The sequence below is a fragment of the Anas platyrhynchos genome, chromosome 5 (assembly GCF_047663525.1).
Source record: "Anas platyrhynchos isolate ZD024472 breed Pekin duck chromosome 5, IASCAAS_PekinDuck_T2T, whole genome shotgun sequence".
NCBI lineage: Eukaryota > Metazoa > Chordata > Aves > Anseriformes > Anatidae > Anas > Anas platyrhynchos.
This window is the reverse complement of record NC_092591.1, coordinates 3,328,908-3,343,292: the sequence shown is the minus strand read 5'-3', so window position 1 is coordinate 3,343,292 and position 14,385 is coordinate 3,328,908. Positions and strand designations below refer to the sequence as shown.

General features: G+C 58.6%; 1 protein-coding gene across 1 annotated transcript; it reads right to left on the bottom strand.

Annotated features, from left to right (window-relative positions):
• Nucleotides 1–799: 799 nt before the first annotated feature.
• On the bottom strand, nt 800–13,331 carry GNG2 (G protein subunit gamma 2). The gene is made up of 4 exons (XM_027457940.3): nt 13,123–13,331; nt 1,728–1,794; nt 1,300–1,433; nt 800–1,080 (listed from the first exon to the last, which is right to left on the bottom strand). The coding sequence occupies exons 3-4, from the start codon at nt 1,384–1,386 to the stop codon at nt 952–954; spliced, it is 216 nt and encodes a 71-aa protein (XP_027313741.1). The 5' UTR covers nt 1,387–1,433; nt 1,728–1,794; nt 13,123–13,331; the 3' UTR covers nt 800–951.
• Between the last annotated feature and the right edge of the window lie 1,054 nt (nt 13,332–14,385).

The following is a 14,385-nucleotide window of genomic DNA, read 5'->3' as shown; positions in this document are numbered from 1 at the left end:
GATTTTGGAGGATATCCCAAAAAAAAAAGGTCCGGGGAGGTGCTGCGGGAGTCGATTTTGCCTTGGGCATCACCTTGGGCATCACCTTGGGCGTCACCTCGGGTGTCACCTTGGGCATTGCCTCCCCCCAGCACGTGGGGTGGAATGATTAGGAAAAAAATCCCAAAAAACCAAGGGGATCAGTGCCATGCAGCGTTACAAAAAGCCGTGGCGGGGCGAGGGGAGCACCAAGCACAAGACGAGCACTCGCGGGGGGCCAAGGCGGCGGCAGCCACAGCGCGGGGGCGCAGCGGGACGGGGCTGGGGGGGGGGGTCCCGAACGCGGGGAAGGGGAGCGCACGAGACCCAAAACGGAGCAACACCACGGGGGCAGCCAGCCTGGCGCTATCCATCCGGCAACGCCAACGGGAAATCCCAAACCGGGGGGGGGAAGCCAGGACATCATTCCGGGAGGGGTTCCGCGTATCCGCGGCGGTTCCTTCGCTCAGTGCCGCGCCGGGGCTTTTTGGGGACGGAACGGCCGGACAATTTTGGTGAGCAGAAAAGTGATACGGGTTTATTCTTTACATCAATATTCTCTTTTTTTTTTTTCTTTTCTTTTTTTTTTTCCTTTCTTTTTTTTTTTTTCTTTTCTTTTTTTTTTTTCTTTTCTTTTTTTTTTTCCTTTCCTTTTTTTTTTTTTCTCTCTAGGCAACTCTACAGCCTTCAGCTCTTTTGCCTCGCAATGCGGATCGCCTGATTCCCCCAAGGGCGGCCGGGTTCCTTAAACATGCACATCCCCCGTCGCTTCCAGGCCGTGTATTTTTTTATTTTTTTATTTTTTTTTTTTACTTTTTTGTTTTGTTTTGTTTTGTTTAAATTCTGTGGACTAGCAGGTCGTCCCCCCCCGTTCCTAAAAACTCGACGTCAGTCTTCAGGGTGGCCTGAGCGCCCGTCAGGCTCCTTGAGGGTTTACAGGATCACGCAGAAGAACTTCTTCTCTCTAAAGGGGTTTTCTGAAGCCGGGACGGGGGTCAATAGGGGGTCCTCCTTGGCGTGGGCTTCGCAGTACGCCATCAGGTCTGCCGCCGCCTTCGACACCTGGAAGAAAAGGAGCTGGGGACGGGCTGTTTGGGGACGTCCCCCCCTTGGGGACAACACGGTTCCCTTAGGGACATCCCGCCCCATCACCGCCGCCCATGCTTTGGGCTTGGAGCGCGCCCCGGAGGAGCTCCCCGCGGGATTTTGGCACACCTGGGGGCCTCCCCACGGCACCCCCCAGCCCCGCAGCACCCCGTGGGGGTGTCCCGGCATCGTTACCTTTATCCTGTCGATGTTGGCCTCCATCTTCAGCTGCTCCACCAGTTTGCGTGCCTGCGCTATGCTGGCGGTGTTGTTGCTGGCCATCGGCACGCCGGGCGCGCGGGGGGCTCGGCACGGAGCTGCTCGCCGCCCTGAAACCCCAAAAAGCGACTCGCTGGGGCTGCCTCCGGGTGTTAGGGGGCCGCCAGAATATTTGGGGGATGCTGAGCGGTTTTTAAACCCCGTGTTTAACGAGGGCAGAGAGCCACCGGCATCGTTGCTGGAGCAGGGATTTCCTATTAATGGGGCGCTCCGGCACGGTGCTGCCCCTTACCAGAACAGCACCACCACCCCATAACGCAGCACACAGCCCACCCAGCCCACCCTACACCCCCCAGGCAGCCCCACACCCCCTGGGGGGGTGTCCCAGCAGCGATTGCTTTTACCAGAGGCAGGGCTCGCCGGCGACGGGTGTCCCTAGGGGAACGGCTGCTCCTCTCAGGCGTCCGAAACCTGGAAATAAAGGGGGAAAGAGAGAAAATGGGGGGGAAAAAATAAAAGGAGGGTGATGAGATGGATGCGATGCCACAGTGATAGGGGTATTTATGGCCCCCGGGCAGGCTGGGGGTTTCCTTCCGCTCCCCCCAGGTCCCCCGTGACGCTGTTTGTTTGCACGCCGTGCGGCTCTCGGCACAGGAAGAGGTTTCGAGGCAGCGGGCAAATATCCGAGGGCTCCTGGCAAGCGGTCCCTTGGCTGTTTCCCAGCGAAATCAGCAGAAATCCTCCCCTCTTATCCCCCCTCCTTGAGCATCCCCAGCCTCCGGTGGAGGAGACAGCCCCTCTGCACAGCGTGGGAACGACAATATTTTTGGAGCCGGCGTGTCCCCGCTGCGAGCCGCCGGGCGTGCTTCCTTCATGCAAAAATACAGCTCGTGGCCATCCCGCGCTGGAAACCCACCCCAAATATCCCAGACTGTTAAAAAAGCACAGCCCTAAAGGCATTATTTTCCACCCCAAAGTGAGGACACCCAGGGTACCTCCAGCACGGAGGCGCCGGGAGCAAACCCCAAAGCTCCGTGCACGGATAGCGGGTCGGTGCCGAGAGCATCGGGCACATAAAAAGCACCCCAGCTGGTAAATCCTCTGTTTTTATGAAAAATGCCCAAATATTTGAGGATGGCTCTTCCTTTGAAGTGTTCTTAGGGGAATTTGGGAGTTCCTACAGTGACAGCAGCCCTGGGAGCGTGCTTTGTGACGTTTCCTGAGCCCTATTTGCAGCAGGGGACATGGGGACATGCAGTGCCCTGTGCCAGGGGTCCCCACAACACCAGGGGCTGCATGGCACGGGGACAGGGACACGTCCTGCTCCAGCAGCTCAGCGGTGCGTGTGCCTGGGTAATAGGGACGATATTTTATTTTCATGCTAATGCTGCTTATGCTTGCACGTTTTTTTCTTTCACCAGCCAAATCGGGCACCAAAACTAGGATCCAGGGGGGATTTGCGTGGACTCAGCTGTGCAAACGGCGAGTGAGGCTGCTTTTAGGGTGCCAAATCAGCATTTCTGGCTGTTTGCTCAGTCCGGTTTTGCCAAAAGCTCTGTTTTTTTCCCCAGGACAGCAAAGCCCCAAGCTGTGAGTTGGTTTGCACCTTGCACGGGCTCTGTCCCCCCGTCTCCAGCCCCACAAACACAAATCCTGAGCCTCCCTCTTCCCCTGTCAGCAGGGTTTTATCTCAGGTTGCGTGCAGCGTCCTCCGAAACGTTTAACAACCAGAACTTTAACCCAAACACCTTAAATTTAACCCAAACACCTTAAACCACAGCTCAGGCTGCCTGCAGCCTTTGCCCACCCCACTGCAGACCCCATGGGCTTAAAACCCACGGATCGCATCCTCTCTGACCCTCCCATTCCCCAGATTTATTTTTTTCCTCCAGGTTTTTGCCTGATTTGAAGAAAATCGCTCTCCCCGCTACCGCTCCTGGAGAAGCGAAAGGAAAAGCAGCACCCGGGCAGGGTGGCTCTGCGGGAAGGAAACCGAAAGCTCTGACATCTGCCTGAGAAAACCCTCTTGATTCCTCCACCTCGAGGACCAAAAAGCAGCTCGCCAACCCCAGCACCCCCCACCCAGGGCGTTTTCGGAGCGGGAGCCTCCCAGCCTGGGGGTGCACCTGAAAAAAAAAAGTCCAGCCAGGGAACTGCACCGCAGGGAAACCCCGCTGGGGACGGCCAGGATTTGGGGGAAAAGGGCTCAGGGTGGTTCCTACGGGGCAGGCATCCCACCCCAAGGCTGATGTAGGGGAAAAACGGAGCCCAGCGGCACCACCTGGGGGGAGCGGATGCGTTTTTGAGCCATCCCCGTGCTTGTGCTAAGAGCTGCCTCTAAAGATAGGCTGCTCGCTTGAAAACTAAGGACTAAATATACGCAGAAAGCCAAAAAAAAAAAAATTACTCCAGACAGAAAGAAAATAGCAAAGAGCCACGTTTCCAGGGGGTGGCCTCGCTGAGCTGAGCAGCAGACGGGGCTGGAGAAGGAGCCTCGGCACACCCCAAGCACTGGTGGCCCCTCGTTTCATTAGGCACGGGGTTAATTAGCCAGCTCGGAGCCCCTGGGATCCTCACACACCCCTCACTGGGACCTAGAGCCACAGCCCCTCATCCCATCCGGGATTTATTCCCCTTCTCCGCCGCGGGTTTTCCTGCTGAGGAGCAGCCCGGGGGTCGGAGGCGCGCCAGCGAATAAAATAGATAAATAAATAAATTGCAAGGCGCTGGAGCCGAAACCGAGCCTGTTTCCATGGAAACTGCTTCGTTAGCACACCCGCTAACGATCCCGCCCAGCACCCGGATCGGCCCCAAAGGTGGTGACTTGTCCCTGTTGGGGGTCTCGGCGCTGCCCCGCGTTGCGCCCCAAAGGGTGCACGGGGGTCCTGGGCACCCAGGTGGTGCACGGCAAGGGGATGAGGCACCCCGGGGGAGATTTGGAGGCTGTTTTGTCTCCAAAAGCAGCGTGAGGGATTGGGGGCTCATCGCCGGTCCTGGATCCTAGGGGGCTGAGCTCTGGTTGTCCCCTCCATCCATCCCCTGCCACAACCAAAGCCAAAATTTTGCTTAGGGACGGAGGAAACGGCACAGGATCCCCCCACTCACACCCCAAAAGCCTCCAAAGCAGCGTGCTGGGGTGCTGCAGCCACGGCTCTGGGTGTGGGAAGGGGCGACCCCAGCCCCAAGCATTTGGGGGCCCTGCCTCAGGGTTCCCCTCGTGCCCCAAGACGTCCCCGCAGGCGTCACGCCCGAGTGAGAACCTGGGGTTTTTGTTTTCCCACACATGCCCCAACGGTTCAGAAGAGAAGGCAAACAGAAAGCAACCTCAACTTCCTTTTAGTTGTTTGGTTCTGCTCTCAAACACGATTTGGGTGCTCACGGCACCACGGCTCTGCCCCTGCTCAGCCAAAACCACAGGGGTCCTGCTTGGGAACAGAGGAGAGCAAAAAAACCCCAAAAGCTCCTTTCTGAGACCATCCGAAACCCAAATCACCCTTCGGTTAGAGGAGGCATCACCGTGCTGAGCTCTTTCTTCCTTCAATTCTTGATTCCTTCACCAAAATACCTCCAAGTTTCACCCCCCAGCATCCTGCTGCTGACTTCCAGTGCCAAGATAAAGACCCCAAGGGGAGGCACGGGGGGAGCTTTGGGAGCGTTTTGGCAAACGGATTTGGGCATTTGGCTGCGCCGATACCACTCCTGAAGGAGCAAACCCCCGCTGAGCCTTGCTCGAGGTGGCCCTTCATTCGAAGCCACGGCCACTTACTGGGGACGGGGACAGGGAAGCTGGGAAGCCACCAGTTTGGCCCAGTTAAAGCCCAGCCCTGCACCTTTCGCTCCCAGCACGAGAGCCCCGCGGCGCTTTTTGCTCCCGTACCCCCAGAGGTGAAGCCTCCAGCTGCGCTCCGGGAGCCCCGCTGCCATCTCTGATGATTTCACCCGAACCAAACCTTTATTGGAATTTTATTTTAAGTACCAGCCACACGAAGCCTAATAAACCTCCCCGGCCGCAGGGAATTGCCCAACAAGTTACATCAGCGCAGAAACAACCCCCTGAACCACCCCCATTAGCTCGAGACCCCCCGGGAATTACCTTAGACTGCTTTAATTAGGCATCTGCAGTACAAAAGAATTAATTAATTAGTGATAAGCACCTGAACCACATTACTCATAAGGATCTATTTCCAGCTTCAAATACATCAAACAGGTCACAGCCTATCCGCTGGGGTGGAGCAGAGCCCCGGTGCTGCTGAACACCGCTTCTCTCCCCATCCCTGCGCCGCAGCCATCAAAGCAGGAGGCTGGAAGCTGGTTTTTTCTTCTTCCTTTTCTCTCTTTTTTTTTTTTTTTCCCTTTCTTTCTATCTTTTTTTTATACATAAATCCAGAGCAGGTGCCTTTGAGAGCCGCTACTCGCGCACCGCGTGGAGACGGAGAGCTTTGGAGCCGCTTCCCGGGATGCGTTGCGCTTTGTGCAGGGGTTGTAGAGTAACCTCCCACGCCTTTTTGGCTACGATTAACCTGCACGGGTTTGGCGACAGCATCAATAAGACACCTGCTAAGCAAGCAGAGAGCTCTCCGACGGCCGCATCCCAAGCAGGAGGAGGATCGCCAGTGAATGTGGGTGATTTTAGCAGGTTTCCAAGCGGAGAGGAGGAAAAAAAAAAAAGGGAAAATAGATCCCCGTACTTCTCAACTTACTATTAAAATTATGTAAAAGTAATTTAGCGTGCTAAATAGTATGTGGTGAGCGGAGTTACTACCCGCAGGCGAGCGAGCAGCCCTGCAAACCGGGTTAGCAGGGGCAGGCGAGCCAGAAGTAGGCTGCTGGCGCCCCGGCCTCGCGTGGCGAGCTGACCCACATTGCCTCCGCTAAATTCCCCCTCTGCCACTCGCTGCTGTGCCCTTCTTGCTGTAACCCTGAGCATCTCGCTCAGAAGCAGAAAGCACAAAATGATGGCAGAGGCGGGGAGCACACCTGGGTCCCTTCCTCGCCTCCTCTCCTACTGAGCTCCAGGTACAGCGAGCACCTAGGTTTTCCCATGGAGCCTGACATCCCTCACCAGCCTGTTTTCCCCACAAAACGCACACGGAGCATTTTTTTCCCTTTGTCAAAAGCCATTTTTTCTCACACTCTTATTTACAACGAGCTACCACAACCCCTGAGCCACATCCCTGCCACGTTCCCTGCTGAGCCGCTGGCACCACGTGTAACGCCAGCCACCGTCCCCGCCGTGCCGGGGGTGACACGCGCCTGGCAAACCCTGCTTTATGCCGAGGGAACCGAGAGCTGCTCCCCGGGGCCGTGTTCTTACGTTTGAGATTTTTTTGCCTTGCAAAAAATGTAAAGGAAATGTGCAAAGCCAAAAAAACGTGTGCCAAAGCCGGGATAAAGTGGCGCAAGGCGCCCTCCTGTCCATCCATCCTGCTATCGTGGGGGTGATGCCACACCAGGGATATGGGGCAGGATGGGACCCGAGGCTGTAGGGTGCATCCTGGCCATGGGATGCATGAACTTTGGGGCCAGGCTTTGGTTACAGGTAGGATGGAGGAGTAGCATGGATGCCAAAACAGCCTAAGTTTGACATCCGTTAATGAAAACGTTAGTCCAGGGCTCAGATTTAGGCTTGAAAATCATCCTTGTGTCCGTTATTTGCTGTCAATGCCCCCCTAAAAGCCCGGGTTGCTGTATTATCATCTTTTTTTTTAACATCATATTTTTTTTTAACATCATCTTTTTACTCCTGCCTGGCCCAGCATGGAGGGAGGAGCCGGGGGCGGCAGCGTCCCCCCCCGCAGGCATCAGCCAGGAAGCACCGGCCATGAATACGGCCCCCAGGCGGGGACGTCAGGCTGAGCAGCAATTATATTAAATCAGCTGATAAATAATGCAACGTATTTTGATGGCAGCGGCGCTGCGAGCTCCGCACAAACACCATCACGGCTCCGCGGCATTAAAAATACAAGGGGGTGAAGCGCAATCAGGTCAGCATGACTTGAATAATGGAGCCTGGAGCCTTGCCGAAAGGCTGCCCTTGGGGTGGGATGGGGCACGGGTCCCATGGTGGTGCCACCAGGCCGTGGATTTGTCCCTGTCAAAATTCAAAGTGTTCCCATTTGAGGCAGAAGACCCCACTCATGGGCACGTCCCAGCATGAGAGGAGCTGCAGACCCAGTTTGGGATGGATGAGAAGAGCTCTGAGCAGTGTTTATAGGTTATGGATGGCTGACGACCCACCCCAAAGACCCCAAAACCCCTGGAGACCCTCTGAGGGGGTAGAAGACCCCAAGCAGGCACATGGAGCTGGGTGGAGGAGACCTGGCCAGGTCACCATGTGTTTTTAGGGTCAAGTGGCTGCGGATGTGCTGCTGGGCCCACAAGAACCCATATGATGCCCAGAGGTGGGACCGGACACCTCCAGGGGCCCCCTCCATCCTAAAGGGGCAAGGGGCATGGTGCTTCATTGCCAAACCCCTGGGAAAAGCCCAAAGTGAAGGGGGGACTGAACAGACCCTTGGGCAGCCCCCCTGAGGCCACCAGCTCCTGGGGCTAACACATTGAGCCAAAAAACCCCAAACCACACGGCCTGGGCTCCATCTGCAACACCAGCCAGCCCCTCGTTCATCCCAGCTGTCACGGGGGGAGCCGTCTCCTCACTCTCCCCATCCAGCTCCTGCCAAAAAGGGGCAAATTTGGGAGCTGGTGCAGGCAGAGGGGGAGAGAACCATAACACGAGTGAGGCCGAGTGTGCTCCTGGCAGCCCAGATGTGCCAGAAGAGAAGCCCAAGGAGCCAAAACCCAACCACACACGGGCTGGGAAGCCTCCCCTACACAAACACGATTTGGGGTGCTTTTGGGATGCCTGCTGAGCCCCCAGAGGGGTCCCGTCATGTCCCATCAAGGCCCTGCAGGGCTGTGTGTGGGGCTGGGCCTGTCACAGCCCGGCCATGTTGGCACCTCCTGAGGGCGGCCATGGCCCCGCTAGAGACCTGTGGCCCCTTCTTGGAGATGATGGGAGGTTTTTGTCAGATAAGAGCAGGAAGTGTCATGGGATTTACTACAAGCAGCCAGATATGGGGCCTGGTCACCTCAGGGGTGACGGACGGGCCTTGTGCAGCTCAGGGGACTCCGTCCAAAGTGTTGGTGTCCCTACAAAACGACCCTTGTCCAAGGCAGACACTTAGCCTTCCCCCAAAGTCATAAATTTTGGAGTTACAGGGCTGGTAACACCATCCCAGCATAGGGAAGAGCCCCGGCATGGCAGCAGCCCCATCACACAGCCAGCCCCAGAGTGTAGGGATGCACCCCGAGCATGCCCTGCCTTGGGGATGAGGGCACCCACCCACCCCAGGGCCACCCACAATGACCTAAAATTCTCCAAAACTGCTGTGGATGCCCTGCCTGGCCTCAGGTCCCTGTGGCTGTGGGGTGGGACAATCCTTCTGGCCATGGAAACTGATCTGGCTGTAGGATCTGGCCCCACTCCTGTTGTTCCCCACCAGTCACAAGGGTGTCATGAGCATGTCTATGTCTTCTTGCAGAGGTGCCCATGGCACCAACGTCCCCGTGACACCAAGGAACAGCTCCGGCCGTGGCAGCCGAGCCGCAGGGATGGGTTTTAGCAGCCCCGAAAGGGAGGATGCTGCAGCAGGAGGGGTGCTGGGCAGCGCGGTGGGGGTACGGCAGCAGCACCGCGGGGGCTCCCGGCAGCTGCAGCAGGAAAATCCTGTGCTGTGCCGGGTTTATTCCCCTCTGCTGGGACTGCGTGCTATCTAGGAAGGAGCACTGATTGCTCAGGATCTGTGATGAGCTCCAAGGTTCGGGTAATGCTGCTTTTTCACTCCCAAGTTGGCGTGTCCTACACACGTGTCAGCGCCACCGTGATGTGCTGCTGGTGCTTCAGCACGTCAGAGAAGGGCATTTCTCGGTGCTGTGCCCCAAGGGATGAAACCCCAAAGGCACCATCACCACCTGCAAACCTACAGCTCACCATGAGCTCAGGGAAGAGCCAGGAGGACGCACGCTGCTGCCAGGTCTGTGACCCCGAGCAATGCTCCTGAGCTCCAGCGCAAGGACGAGCTCAGCCGCTTCTTCGTGAGCTCGGTGAATCCAGAGGTCTCCTTCAACCCATCAAGAAGCCAACACACCTGGATGAGCACCCCAGAGCTGCTCTTTTTTAAATGCAAACTTCTCTCGTTTCCCATCCCTGCATCCCAGCCCCCACAGGAGCATCCCCACTGCTGGAAACCAGCACCGGTACCCACCGAGCACAACCCAGGAGCACCCTGACCCTCTCCAGTTAGACCAAGCCACAACGACAACAAGAAGCAACAGGGGAAGAAGATTTCTGTGTGATAAGCAAGCGGAGGATGAGATAAGGTGAAAACCAACTGTGTTTGGTACGATGAGCTGGTCTGGGTACAGCTGCTGCCCAGGAATTGTCAAAAATGTTACCAGCTGCACGCAAATGGCAAGGTGGGAAGTTTTTAAGGTTTGGTACAATGCCATTTCAGAGACTTCTTTATGTTTTTTTTTCCCCACTGAGTGTGTGAAAACTTGGTTTTGCCTACGTGAGATGGAGGAGAAGCGTTATGCCAGACTTCAGCCTCCTCGTGGCTCACACGAGGACGTGCACGCAGGAGGCAGCGGCCAGGAACGGGTCAGGGCTGAGAACTGCTCCCACCAGCCACAGCCCCAAAACCCCTGCAGACCCCATGGGGCTGCTCCCTACATCCTGCCTGTGGGCTCTGCTCGCCCAGCCCTGAAGTTTTGGAGCCAACCTCACCTCTCCACCGAGCCAAGTCCCTGTCCTCCCACCAGCCACAGCAGCTGGAGCTCGTCCTTCTCCCCAGACCTGCCTCGAAGTGGGGCGAGAGCCAGCTTGATCGTGCCAAGAGCGTGCAGCAAACCTCGCTCATCCAGCCAGAAAACGCAGCCTGAGCACCCCCCCTGCAGCCATCTCACCATCCCCAGCAGGAGCAGAGCCCCCGCTTTCCCTTCTCCCCATCCATTTGGGATGCGGGGCTGCTCCTGCACCGTGGAGGACCTGTCCTGGGGGTGTTCCAACCACACCTTGCAGACAGAAAATTAAAAAAACGCACGTGGAAGGTGTGACCCCCCGCTGGAAGTGGCCAGGCAGTCAATTTGGGGAAGGACAAGCACAAAAGTGCCTTTCCCAGCACAGCACCATGTGCTGCATCCCTCACCCAGGCACCACGGCGCGGGATGTGGCATCTCCCTCTGCCTTTCCTCCCCTCCTTGCTCCCGGCACCCGCTGCGACCGCACGGAGTGGCTGAGCGAGAAGCCAGAGAGGGAGAAAGAGCAAGGAAAGGGGCTGAAAAGGAAGAAAAATTAAAAATGCACCCCGGTCCCTTTGCTTGTTTCTCCCGCTTTGGCATGCTGTGAACGCACGCGGCCCTGGGCACAGCTAAGGACCGGAACACTCAGATCATTCACGCTGAGCACCGACACAACTCGTGCCAAAAATGAGGCTTTTCCCAGGGCGATCCCCTAATCCCCGACCCAAAAGAGGTTATGGGATGGCAAGGTGGCCAGCAAACAACACGGCACGAGCGGGACGGTCCCAATCCCCCTGGAGCTGGTGCGGGACCGGGCGGTGTGGCCACCCCGCAGCCCCCCGGGCAGCGTTTTTGGGGGCTGCAGGGCTCGGCGCTGGCTCGCCAGCCCCAATTGCTATGGAAACAGCATGCGCCGGCGCTGCTTCCCTCCTCCCATGACTCACGGGTTTTCAAAAGGAGAAGTGGTGCCTCGGCCGCCGCTGTTTTGAGGCCAAAACAGCCAAAGCCGTGCGGGCGCGCTCACGGGGGCTGGGTGGGGAGGCACCGCCTCGCCGTGCAAGGCGTTTTCGCCAAGCTCCCGGCTGCTCCCGTGCTGAGTGGTGAAAAAGCTGTGTGTTTTGGGGCTTCAGAATAATAATTACAATAGTAGTAGGGCTCCTCTGGTGGCACACGCCCCGCTACCTGCCGGGAATCACATCGTGTGCCCCGCTGCCGCCACCCGTCCCCGATGTGGCTGAGTGCTGCGCGCACCCAGAACCATCCTCTGGGGTTTGTGTGGGTGCCTGAAGAAAAGGTGGCAGGTCCCAGAGCATCGCAGTGCCGTCCCAGAGCATCCCAGTGCCATCCCAGAGCACCCCAGTGCCGTCCCAGAGCATCCCCAGTGCCGTCCCAGAGCATCCCAGTGCCATCCCAGAGCATCCTCCAGTGCGTGCGCATCCAGGGCTGTGGGGAGAGGAAGGGCGCATGCAGGGAGTGCAGCTTGGGGCAGGGGACCTGTGGGTCCCCCGCCTTGGGGTCACCGTGCTGGGTGTGAGAGCGACTCCGGTCATCATCCAGATGGTGCTGAGACCGCCACGCTCGTGGCACAGGTGGCAGCACGCCCCTGGCAAGCCAAGGCGGGGCTGAAAAAGCTGAAAAAAAGCACCAAGAACGGTGCCAAGGGGGCAGCCCGGCCCCACGCCCCACGGCACGGGGTGAGAAAAGCCCCCGGGCACCCTCCTGGAGAAAGAAAGGCTTCGCCCCGGGGCTTTCCTGGCAATAATTAATTGAGTCATATTTCAATCCAGCCAGCGGCCATATGGCAGAAAAGAGGATTAAAATCGCAGGCTTCCAGCTGCATTCAGGGAAATCCAGTTATAAGGAAAAAGCCTCCATGCCTGGCCCCAGCCCGCTGCCAGGGCGTGTGCCCCGACCCCAGCCCTTCCCTCCTGTGCCCCCCTGGGGCAGCACGCCCCGACTTTACCAGGGCCTCGTTAGCAAGAAGGAAGGAGAGCCCAAATCCAAGTTTTTGCCTAAATATAAATCCGTTTTCCCACGAGGCAGCAGGAAAACCAAAGTTTTTGGCCGCCTTCCCCTCCCTCCGGCGCAGGGGACCCCTGGAGAGGCTCTCCCCAAGGGGTCTCCCCCCTGTGCACCCCCATGGGGGGAGTTCTGCCGTGGGTACTTGTCCCGACGCCCTGCACAAGCCGTGCTGCTGCCTGTTGTATGGCCACAGCTGGGAAAAAAAAAGCAGGATTTCAATCAAAATCCCCAGGCGGAGGGCTGCCGGCGCGGGGATGGTGCACCCCAAAATTTCCCCCTCCGAACCAGGCTGGGGGCAGCTCCGTCCCCAAGCCAGAGGTTCCGGCAGGGATTTAGGGCAGGGAAAGCCCTTTGTAGGGGAAAGGAAAAAATAAATAAATAAAAAATAAATTAAAAAAGGGAAAAAGGAGAGAACACTACTCCTCATTCATCCTCGGCAAAAGCCTTTCGTGTGATGGCAAATCAGTTGATTAACCCAGGATCGGCCCCTGTAAATCAGAGCTTTGTTGGGGAGGCTGAGCGCCGTGCGCCAGGCACCTTCCCCCAGTCCCCCCAGTCCTCCCAGTCCTCCCAGTCCTCCCAGTCCTCCCAGTGTCCCCAGGCAGGTGCCATCACCGCCGGGGGTCCTGGGGTGGGTGGCAGCGGGTCCCCATGGGGTGCCGGTGGGGTGATGGGGCGCCGCCGCCCTGCCTGGGGGTGGCACCCAGGGGGTTTGGGTGGGCTCAGCTTTTTTTTGTCCCTCTTTTTTGGGGTGCAGAGGGTTGGGGGGGGCCCTTTGGGGCCCGCCGCAAGCAACCAGCCAGGGGTGGGGCTGCCACGGGGGGGGCTGCCCAAACCCCAGCGCGCCCAGTGCGCCCAGTGCGCCCAGTGCGCACAGTGCCGGCGCTCCCAGTTGCCCGCAAGCCCCGGTGGCTGCGCTCCCAGCGCCTCCCAGTGCCTCCCAGTGCCTCCCAGTGCCTCCCCAGCCCTCGGAGGTACCTGCAGGCGGCTGGAGCTGCCCCGGCTCGCCGGGGGGAGGACAGACGGATGGATGGAGGGATGGATGGAGGGATGGATGGAAGGATGGAGGGAGGGATGGAGGCAGCAGGAGGGGTGGTCAGCAGCAGCCCGGAGCGCCGAGTCCCCACCCAGCTTTGTCTGCGCTCATCCCTCTGCCTACAGGAAGCGGCTCGGCCCCGACTTCCTCCTCCTCCTCCTCCTCCTCCTCCTCCTCCTCCTCCTGCTGCTGCTGCTCTCCCTCCCCTCCCCGCCCCTCCGACCCCCCGTTCGCTGCGCATCGCTTTTCTGCAAGACCCCGCTGCGCCCCAGCCTCCCCTTCCCTCCCTACCCCTCCCTCCCCTCTCCTCCCTTCCCCTCCCTCCTGCCCTGCCCTGCCCCACAACCCCCCCCCTCCGCCCCACACCGACCCCACAACCCCCCCCTCCTGCGCCCTGCACCCCCATCACGCCCCCCATCGCCTCCTGCACCCATCCCACCCCTGCACCCATCACATCCCCCGGCACCCCCAATCCAACCCCCCCAGACCCTCAGCGCTCCCCATTTTGTATTTCCTTTTTCAGCTCTTTAAACCCAAACGCCCAGATTTTAAGATTAGGATTTTTATTTATTTATTTTTTTTAGGATTTTAGCAGCTGGCGAGCACCATCGGGGTTTTTATAAAACCTTTTTCTTTCCCCCACCCGCACCCCAAAACAAGCGCTGATGTCCCAACTGCAGGTCCCTGGCTGACCCCACAGATCTGTTTGGGATCCCGAGGAGATCCCGGGCATGCAGCAGGATCACAGATCCCACAGGAGACACGGGGGCGAGGTGCCGGGGGGGTGCTCCCAGTGGCACTGGGCACCCAGTGGCACTGGGTTGATTTAGGGGATGCCTTTGGCAGCCCCCTGGCAGAGGCCGGTGCCATTTGGGGTACCGCAGCTCTCCCAGCCCCACAATGGGATCTGTGGGTCCGTGAGCGTCTTGTGTCCCCCCCGAAAAACCGGGGGCCCCCAGTGGCCTCCCCGTGCTCCGAGCGCGTTTCCTGCAAGGGAGGCGATGGGCTGCGAGAAAATGGGTTTTCCCCCCGTTTCCACAGCAACGCCGATGACTGATTTCCGAGGCTGCCCTGCAAGCACCGCACGGCACCCGCTCAGCCAGCACCCGGCACCCCAAAAGGCCTGGATCTGACCCCCCAGGGGAACACCCAGCACCAAAACCCCACACCGAGCGGGGGGCGCGGGGCTTTTTGCCCTTTGCAGG

Bases quoted from the DNA above. Each gene is read 5' to 3' on its own strand.
- GNG2 (XM_027457940.3), bottom strand. From the start codon at position 1,386: ATGGCCAGCAACAACACCGCCAGCATAGCGCAGGCACGCAAACTGGTG. The intron at 1,081-1,299 runs GTAACGATGCCG...CTTTTCTTCCAG, and splicing joins CCAACATCGACAGGATAAAG to GTGTCGAAGGCGGCGGCAGA.